Source organism: Macaca thibetana, chromosome X (genome assembly GCF_024542745.1).
Source record: "Macaca thibetana thibetana isolate TM-01 chromosome X, ASM2454274v1, whole genome shotgun sequence".
Lineage (NCBI taxonomy): Eukaryota > Metazoa > Chordata > Mammalia > Primates > Cercopithecidae > Macaca > Macaca thibetana.
Window position 1 is genome coordinate 2,240,897 of NC_065598.1, and position 9,873 is coordinate 2,250,769.

Sequence of the window (9,873 nt, forward strand, 5' to 3'; positions counted from 1 at the left end):
AGGGGAGAAGCGGGGGGTCTGGGGGTGGTCCCGAGGGGAGGAGCTGGGGGTCTGGGGGTGGACCCGAGGGGAGAAGCGGGGGGTCTGGGGGTGGTCCCGAGGGGAGGAGCCGGGGGTCTGGGGGTGGTCCCGAGGGGAGGAGCCGGGGGTCTGGGGGTGGTCCCGAGGGGAGGAGCCGGGGGTCTGGGGGTGGTCCCGAGGGGAGAAGCGGGGGTCTGGGGGTGGTCCCGAGGGGAGGAGCTGGGGGTCTGGGGGTGGTCCCGAGGGGAGGAGCCGGGGGTCTGGGGGTGGTCCCGAGGGGAGGAGCCGGGGGTCTGGGGGTGGTCCCGAGGGGAGAAGCGGGGGTCTGGGGGTGGTCCCGAGGGGAGGAGCTGGGGGTCTGGGGGTGGTCCCGAGGGGAGGAGCTGGGGGTCTGGGGGTGGTCCCGAGGGGAGGAGCGGGGGTCTGGGGGTGGTCCCGAGGGGAGGAGCTGGGGGTCTGGGGGTGGTCCCGAGGGGAGGAGCTGGGGGTCTGGGGGTGGTCCCGAGGGGAGGAGCTGGGGGTCTGGGGGTGGTCCCGAGGGGAGGAGCGGGGGTCTGGGGGTGGTCCCGAGGGGAGGAGCTGGGGGTCTGGGGGTGGTCCCGAGGGGAGGAGCTGGGGGTCTGGGGGTGGTCCAGAGGGGAGAAGCAGGGGTCTGGGGGTGGTCCCGAGGGGAGGAGCTGGGGGTCTGGGGGTGGTCCCAGGGGAGGAGCTGGGGGTCTGGGGGTGGGTCCCGAGAGGAGGAGCGGGGGGTCTGGGGGTGGTCCCGAGGGGAGAAGCGGGGGGGTCTGGGGGTGGTCCCGAGGGGAGGAGCTGGGGGTCTGGGGGTGGTCCCGAGGGGAGGAGCTGGGAGTCTGGGGGTGGTCCCGAGGGGAGAAGCGGGGGGTCTGGGGGTGGTCCCGAGGGGAGGAGCTGGGGGTCTGGGGGTGGTCCCGAGGGGAGGAGCTGGGGGTCTGGGGGTGGTCCCGAGGGGAGAAGCGGGGGGCTGGGGGTGGTCCCGAGGGGAGGAGCAGGGGGGGGTGGTCCCGAGGGGAGAAGCGGGGATCTGGGGGTGGTCCCGAGGGGAGGAGCGGGGGGTTCTGGGGGTGGTCCCGAGGGGAGGAGCTGGGGGTTCTGGGGGTGGTCCCGAGGGGAGGAGCTGGGGGTTCTGGGGGTGGTCCCAAGGGGAGGAGCGGGGGTCTGGGGGTGGCCCCGAGCGGAGGAGCGGGGGTCTGGGGATGGTCCCGAGCGGAGGAGCGGGGGTCTGGGTGTGCTTTGCATGGGGTCTCCCTGTGGTCCGGAGGGTGGAGCAGGGGATCTGGGGCTGGTACTTATGAGAGGGACAGGGCTGTTTCTGTTTTTGGTCCGTTTCCCATCTGTCCTCGTGATCCGGACAGGTGGGGCATAATGGGAGGGTCAAGGTGAGGGGAAGGAAGGCGTGGCGGCCTGGTCCCGAGGGGCAGGAAAGGGGTTCGTGGTGCGGTTCTGACGTGTGACCCCATCCACAGGAGAATGGACACCTCAGACTCTCCCATCCCTGGCCATTGGCGTGGCCCAGGAGCTGCCTTCCCTGGCTGTGCTCGAGGCTCACTGGAGGGAACTTCGTTTTCATTGTGGGAAATTTTTAAAAAGTCTCTTACAGATCTCAGTGAGTTCAAAGCCGCCCGTGCGCAGACGTAGGTCCGTTCTTCGCCTAGCTTCACTCTAGCCGGCTGAAAGGAAATGGTAATACAGCTGGAAAAGGTGTCCTGGGGTTGATTAGAGGATTTTCCGTTTCATCTTGGAAAGGGATATTGACGGGAGGCCAGAACTTCTAGATCCTCTTCAATTTCAAGAAATACTTTAAAGCCTGGACAATATCGGGAGGCCTTATCTCTACAAAATAAAAATGGAAAAATCAGCTGGGTGTGATGGCACACTCCTGTGGTCCCACCTTCTCTGGAGGATGAGGTGGGAAGATCACGAGCTTGGGAGGCTGAGGCTGCAGTTAGCTGTGATCGTGCCAGTGTACTGCAGCCTGGGTGACAGAGCAAGACGCTGAAAAAAAAAAAAAAAAGGGAAGGAGGGGAGGGAGGGAGGGAGGAAGGAAGGAAGGAAGTAAACAAATGGCTCAGGCTCAGAGAGCTGTGTGTGGCCCCCAGCTCACACCCCCACCAAAGGGCCTGCAAACCCACAGGGGGGCAGGTTGTCTTTAGCTGGAACCACAGGGACGGGGGGCCCTGAACTGTAGGGGTTGGGGTTAGGGTTAGGCTTTGAGGTTTGGGTTTATAGAATATAGAAGGGTTTGGTCCTGGGAAAATTCCAGGTCTGGGTTTTGTGGTCGGGGGTTGGTCTCCGGTGAGATGCGACATGTTTACAGGGTTTGTGAGGTATGTACAGATGTGTACGGTGCTGTTGTTGGAATGTGTTCTCCAGATTTCATGTGTTGGCAATTTTGTGTTCTTTTTTTTTTTTGAGATGGTGTCTCGCCCTGGCATCTGTCACCCAGGCTGGAGTGCAATAGTGTGATCTCAGCTCACTGCAGCCTCTGCCTCCCAGGTTCAAGCCATTCTCGTACCTCAGCCTCCCAGTGGCTGGCATTGTAGCAGGACAAGCCAGAGACAAAATTCCTCAGACACCAGGTTAAAGAAGGAAGGGCTGTATTCAGCCAGGAGCACTGACAGACTTGCATCTTAAGAGCTGAGCTCCCCAAAAAGGAAATTCCTGGTGCTTTTAAGGGCTTACGACTCTAAGGGGTTCACGTGAAAGCATTGTGATAGCTTAAGCAAGTGCGGGGAACGTGACGGGGGGCTGCATGCATCAGATAACAGACCAGAGAGTTTTACGGTGCTTCCTCATATGATGTCTGGAATTTACAGATAACACAAGTAGGTTAGGTCAGGGGTTCATATTATTATTATTATTTTCAACCACCAGGGCTGGGTGGTGGCCTCATGTTCGTTTAGCTATTTATCTTACTTCTGTATTTTTTTTTAAACGTTTTGCTTTCTCCCTTTTTCCTTGTTTTATAAACTAGGAAAGTGGGGGTGGGGAAGGGCAGGGCAGCAGGAGAACTGGTGGTCTCCTTCCTGAGGATTACAGGCACCAGCCTCATTCCTGGCTATTTATTTATTTTTTGTATTTTTAGTGGAGATAGGGTTTCACCACGTTGGCCAGGCTGGTCTTGAACTCCTGACCTCAGGTGATCACCCTCCTCGGTCTCTCAAAGTGCTGGGATTAAAGGGACGAGCCACTGAGCCTGGCCATGTGTTGGCAACTTAATCCCCAAATTCATGTGCTGATTGGAGATGTGGCCTTTGGAAGATACTTAGGATTACATACGGTCATTAGGGTGGGTCCCCAGTATTGGGACTGGTGGCTTTATGAGACAAGGAAGACAGACTGGAGTGGACACACACACTGTCGCCCTCCCCTCCCCCGCCATGAGTGGACACGCTCTCCCTCCCCTTCCCCGCCCGCACACTCTTGCCCTCCCCTCCCCCGCCATGAGTGGACACGCCGTCCCACCCCCACCACCATGTGCCGCCCTCACGGGACTGGGATGCTCTGGTCCTTCCCAGCCGCTAGAACTGGAAGAAATACGTTTGGTTTATGATCTGCTCTGTGGTATTCTATTACAGCAACAGAAAATGGACTAAGACACATGGTTTATAGGTTTTGGGTTTGGGGTTTTTAGGGTGTGGGTAGGAGTACCAGGCAGGGGTTAGGGAATAGGGTTAGTGTCAGTTTTAGGGTTGGGGGGAGGCAAAAGAGGCCACGGTCAGAATCAGAGCCAAGACTGGCTCAGAGCTTAGTATCCGGAGCCACCTCGTTGTAGCCTCCGTCGCCTCCTCCAATCTCAAACAATTCCACAGCTTCGAAAACCTCAAGTAAGGGCTTCCTGGAACGTGTCCACTGTAACCACCAGGTTTTCCAGTATGTTCTTTACACCCTGTAACCCTGTTACCTAGAACACTTCCCAGCAATCTTTAAGTTATTCACCAGCACTCTGAGTACATCCAAAAGGCCAAGATGCTTCTTCAGGGGCGAATGTCACTGCTTTTTACAGAAGAACGCAAAAGGCAGGTTTGCAACTCTAAGTCTTTCTGCAAATGATGAAGCGTGTTACCTACTTCACTCGTTGCTGTGATGCATTTTCAGTTCTAGGTTCTCTTGGTTTTTGTTGTTGTTTTTTCTGTGTGAACTCGACATCACTCACTCACTCTGAACGACAGAATAAAAGACATTGGTCATCATATCATATTTGGAAGGACAATCACAGCCATGAGACACAAAGCACTCGCAGCCCTGGGCCCAGGCCCCTGTCACACGCAGCTGTCACGGCCTGAATGGTCCTGAATGGGCCGTGCGCACCGCGGGGCCCCCACGCCAGGAGGCCCCAAACTGCACCCGAACAGGCTTAAGCTGAGTGTGGCCTCCATGCTCGGGTTTGCCCTGATGCCCTGAGCCCACGTGGTGTACGGCCAACTCCTCTTTCTCTGCCCCTGACTGGCCCTTGCTTTGCAGACACGCTTGTCTGCGTAGGGCCTGGTCTTCTTTCTGTGGGAAGGACTGACTTGCAGGAGAGGACCGGCAGGAGGAGGAGCAGAGCGGGGCACCCGTCTGCCCTGCCCAGCCCCTCTGGTGGCCTCGGGCACTGCACACTGACTTCGCAAACCCCCGCTCTGCTTCTGGGCTGCAGGCAGGTAACAATGAGGTCTCCAAGCTACTGCCCCGACTGAGCCTCTCAGCCACCCCTCCTGTCCCGTGACGGCCCTTCCCTCTCCAGCCCTGGCCTCCCTGTTGTTCCTCCTGGAGCCAGAGTTGTCGTTGAACATTTGGGTGGGGGTGGCGACCTGCCCAGGAGCATACCCCAGTCAGGTGGGGCAGCCTCAGACACAGCCCCCAGCCCCCTGTTGCCATAGACCCAGTTTCCAGGAGCTCAGGGCACAGGGGCCCGAGAACCCATAGCTGGGAAAACGTCCCTCATGACAGGGCTCAGCTCCGTCCTCAACCTAGAGCCCCACCCTGGGGTTTCTGTGCTGATGGTAACCCAACCACAGATTTTAGGGGTACGACTGCTCACTTTGCCATGATATCTCCTCCCACGTGCCCCCGGCCTGGTGAGCAGACTGGTGGAGAGGGGAGGCCTGAGTCCTAGGGGTGGGTGGGCTGTAGGCAGAGCTGGGGCTGGATGGACGGTGAGTGGTGAGATCTCAAGATACAGAAGGGGCTCCTGCCAGGCACTGGGTCAACAGGGACCAGGGCGACAGAGACGGGACTCCCTAGCTGAGAAAGACCTTTGTCTACAAAATGTTGGCACCAGGACCTAACAATGAAAACAATAAGATAAATAACAGTACAAAAAGGCAATCAGCAGAGCAGCTCAAGGCACTGGAACAAGGACTTGTGTGACCCAGAGACAGCAGATCTCAAAGATAGAAGATGCAGGTCCCCAAATCCCCACAGGGGAACTGGGTTTCAGACCAGAAACTCACGTAGGGGGCTGTCCCGGGTCCCTAAAGCCCCACATGTGCTAGCAGCTTCGGTTACTTAAGCCACACATCCTCCTTCTCTTCCCACAAGATCAGAACTTCCTGGGGGTTGAGGAGCCTCACACCCATCTCAGATTCCCTCTCCCTACTCCTCCCACCCAGGTGTCCTCACAGGACTGGGCTCTGAGCAGAAGGCTGGGTGGGACCCTGGGGGAGGATCCGGAAGGAGGCAGCTCTTCCTGGTCCAGGTGTGGGGCCTGCCTGTGGATGGCTGGAGCCCGTTGTTTTGGGCAGGAGGTGGCTGCAGGGCGGAGGCTGCTGGAGGGAGGGCTGGGGGCAGAACGTCGGAGGCAGGGCCCGAGATGGGCTCACTCACCGGCTGTGGCCATCGTGCTTTGGCGTGTGTGGCTCCTCTGCCTCCTATCTTGAGCTCCTGTTGTGTTGGGTCAGGGTCAGGGTCAGGGTCAGGATCGGGGTTAGGGGTTACAGTCAGGGTCGGGGTCAGGGGTTAAGGGTTAGGGTCGGGGTTAAGGGTCAGGGTCGAAGTTAGGGTCAGGGTCAGGATCGGGGTTAGGGGTTATGGTCAGGGTCGGGGTCAGGGGTTAAGGGTCAGGGTCGGGGTTAGGGTCAGGGTCAGGATCGGGGTTAGGGGTTATGGTCAGGGTCGAGGTCAGGGGTTAAGGGTCAGGGTCGGGGTTAGGGTCAGGGTCGGGGTTAGGGTTGCTAGGGTCAGGATGGGGGTTGGGTTAGGGTTGGGGTCAGGGTCAGGGCCAGGGTCGGGGTCAGGGCCAGGGCCAGGGCCAGGGTCAGGGTCAGGGCCAGGGCCAGGGCCAGGGCCAGGGCCAGGGCCAGGGCCACGGCCAGGGTCAGGGTCACGGTCTGGGTCTGGGTTAGGGTTAGGGTTGGGACAGGGCGTCATCCCTCAGCTCACCTGAGACAAACACCTATATGATTGCTTCCTCTGCCCTGTGTAAAATGCAGCTTCACTGAGCCACACCAAGGAGTAAGTCACTATTCCTCTACCCCCACTCACAAGTCAATTGCGTATTCACCGAAAGGCTTATGAAAGACTCAAAACAAGGCCGGGCGCGGTGGCTCACGCTTGTAATCCCAGCACTTTGGGAGGCCGAGGCGGGCGGATCACAAGGTCAGGAGATCGAGACCACGGTGAAACCCCGCCTCTACTAAAAATACAAAAAAATTAGCCGGGCGCGGTGGCGGCGCCTGTAGTCCCAGCTACTCGGGAGGCTGAGGCAGGAGAGACTGCGTCTCAAAAAAAAAAAAAAAAAAAAACACTCAAAACAATGCAATCCTTTGTCTCTTGTCCACCTATAACCTGGAAGGCCCCCACCTTTGTGTTTTCCTGCCTTTCCAGATGGAACCAATGTACACCTCACACCTACTGACTGATGTCTTATGTCTCCTTAAAATGTACAAAAATGTATAAAAGCAAGTCGCACCCCAAGTACCTGGGGCACATGCTGTCAGGATCTCCTGAGGCTGTCACAGCACGTCCTTAACCCTGGGAAAGTAAACTTTCTAAAAGGATTGAGACCTGTCTCAGATACGTTGGGTTCATACTATCAGTTGTGAACTCCAAGTATATCAACACCTGTCGATGGGTTCAGTGAGGGGCCTACTGTGTGTGACTTCAGTGGGCACTGGAACTGCATCTGTGATGACTTCCTGCCCCACGGTGCCCCTCCAAAACAGGAAAGTGAGCGCGCACCTACTCCATATACGCAGGTAGTTCTGCCGCTGGCGAGACCGCAGCATCCTCTCCACCCACTGCCTGTGTCTCAGCTCCGAGGCAATGGTGACCTGACCAGACACGTGGTGACACTGCTTGCTGATGCTTTGGAGCACAACCAGCACTTCCAGCACAATCCTGGGGTAGAAGAGGGTAGGAAAGGGTGTGCTGCAGAGCTCATGGAGCAGCTGGGGCCACCTGCAAACAGAGCCAGACTTGGAGCAGGCATTGTGATCCTCACCTGTACCTCACTCTCTTTCTGTACCTGCAAGGCTGCGGCTTTCTGGGAGCCAGGGCTAGCTGCGTATCACTGGTGGGTCTGCAGGGACAACCGTGACATACGGCAAGTGTTAATTAAATACACTGAATTGTGGCAAACAGAATGTGACATTCACAGCCTCATCAGATGTGCCACGCTTTCACAGAGATTGTCAAAACTGATCTCATAATTCCTCTTGGAGTAGTAACAGTGGGATTCTAAGACTACTTTATAAAATCTAAAACAGGCCGGGCGCGGTGGCTCAAGCCTGTAATCCCAGCACTTTGGGAGGCCGAGACGGGCGGATCACTAGGTCAGGAGATCGAGACCATCCTGGCGAACACGGTGAAACCCCGTCTCTACTAAAAATACAAAAAACTAGCCGGGCGAGGCGGCGGGCGCCTGTAGTCCCAGCTACTCGGGAGGCTGAGGCAGGAGAATGGCGTAAACCCGGGGGGCGGAGCTTGCAGTGAGCTGAGATCCGGCCACTGCACTCTAGCCCGGGCGACAAAGCCCGACTCCGTCTAAAAAAAAAAAAAAAAAAAAAATCTAAAACATAGAAAATGTCTAAGTTTGCTATGCTAATCTGCAGAATCAATGTTTCAACAGTTGTCAGGATGTCCTGGAACTTACGTCTCAGTAGGAAGATGATCCAAGTCCTTTAAAACACAATGATTCTCAGGCACATGGTGATACAGCCCATCCGTCATTTTTGTAATTAAAGAGTGGCTGGCATTTGTTTCAGAATTATCTTCTAATCTGAAAAATAGAAAATATTTAAAGATACATGACAATTAAAATGCCCACATTAGTGCCCATGCACAATAATGGTTAATGGTTCACTGAGCAGCAACCTGACTGTGAATCTTAGTTTCCCCAAATATAAAATGTAAAAAGCCACCATCACGGGACAGTGGAGAAAGAAACGATGTCCTAAGCCAAAAGCAAAGTCCAATGATGACTGATGACGAGACGACGAACCACCTGCGTATTCCTCCTGCTGAACAAGTATGTCTGCTGTTGCCTACGATTCCAGAATGCATGCCTCCATCCCCACTTCTCTCCTGAGCTTCAGACCCATCTTTCTTCCTGCCTACTCAGTAGTTCTCATGGAAGCCATTGTCTACCCACAAAACCTGCCTCTCGTTCCATGTTCAGTCTCCACCAGGGCCCCAGGCCAGCTGGAAGATCGCGTTCAGCATCACTTGCAGCTCCTCACAGCCGCCAAGGCCCAGAAATTCCTCCTTCCCCTTTTATCTTCCAACAGCCTCGCTAAAGAAGAAATGCTGCTGAAACTAACAGTACCAGACAAGCTTGATGTCAGCCAGGCCCCAGGATGCCACGTACCTGACTGCTTCCCAAGTGAGTTCTTTGGGAAAGGCAGCAGAGGCCCAAACCCCGATACTTTCCTCAAGCTCAGCACCTGGGATGAAATGTTTTATTGACTTTGTAGATTTCACGGTAACTTCCTAGAAAATCTGTTTTTGATTGTTATGGATGTTACATCACTCTCTATAAAATACGTATCTATAAAATTATTACAAATTCTAAACATTTTAAAACCAGAGGGCGGGTGTCAGTTCTTCAGTACAGATGGGAGAAGGCTGGGGAAACCACCAGGGGATTGGTAGGGAGTGAACGTCTGGGGTGGCTATGACCATATTCACAGGTTCTTTCGACACCTGCCATTGAGAGGGAGGACCCCACCAAATCTGCACGAGCTCTGGTGACTGGCCTGGAACCAGCAGAACACAGCAGGTGTGAAGATCCTGCACGTTATGCAAAGCCATGTCAGAGGGGCAGGTGCCTTTCCAGTTCAGGCCGCGCTCGGGGTGCAGCCGCTGTCACCTTGAGACTGTCCCTGCAGGACCCCCATGAGGCCTCTGGCCAACTTCCAGTCTTCTCAGACGCAACATCCACGAAGCCCTGGGGGACCACAGCCGTCCACACCCAGGCCAGGCCACAGGACAGATCCCTCGGCAGATGCTCCCCATTTCTAACCCACTAGCACATGAGCAAGTCAAACATGGCTGCTGACACCACGGAGCGTGAGTAGTCTCAACAGCAGGAATAATCGAAGCCCAGGATGCAAAGCTGCCTGAATACCTGTGAGATGCCAGGAGGGGGACAGGAAGTGGTAAGGACCCAAATAGCCACTGTGGGGCACAGGAGAGGATGGTCTGGAGCCTCAGCAGCTCTGGTTGGAAGACAAAGGCTGCCTTCTTGAAGCTCCTCTTCCTTCCTAAGTCTTCCCTCCTCCCTACCTGCCCACCTCTACCTTCCTAAGGGCTTGCGCTTGGAAAGCACGGCCATCCCCACTGGTAAAGCTGATCCGCGGCGCCAACGGGGAATGGCATCCGACCAGTGCAGCCCGATGCTCTGCCTCCAAGCCA

The 9,873-nt window shown here is 56.2% G+C and overlaps 1 protein-coding gene and 1 long non-coding RNA gene across 2 annotated transcripts; one reads left to right on the plus strand and one right to left on the minus strand.

Moving 5' to 3' along the window:
* Positions 1 to 4,122: 4,122 nt before the first annotated feature.
* Positions 4,123 to 8,190, minus strand: LOC126946858 (endoplasmic reticulum membrane-associated RNA degradation protein-like). Its single transcript, XM_050777575.1, has 3 exons — positions 8,114 to 8,190; positions 7,201 to 7,359; positions 4,123 to 4,200 (listed from the first exon to the last, which is right to left on the minus strand). The coding sequence occupies exons 1-3, from the start codon at positions 8,188 to 8,190 to the stop codon at positions 4,188 to 4,190; spliced, it is 249 nt and encodes an 82-aa protein (XP_050633532.1). The 3' UTR covers positions 4,123 to 4,187.
* Positions 8,191 to 8,304: 114 nt separating this feature from the next.
* Positions 8,305 to 9,866, plus strand: LOC126946865 (uncharacterized). Its single transcript, XR_007722786.1, has 3 exons — positions 8,305 to 8,488; positions 8,748 to 8,842; positions 9,150 to 9,866. It is a non-coding gene; the product is annotated as an uncharacterized LOC126946865 (long non-coding RNA).
* The last annotated feature ends 7 nt before the right edge of the window (positions 9,867 to 9,873 follow it).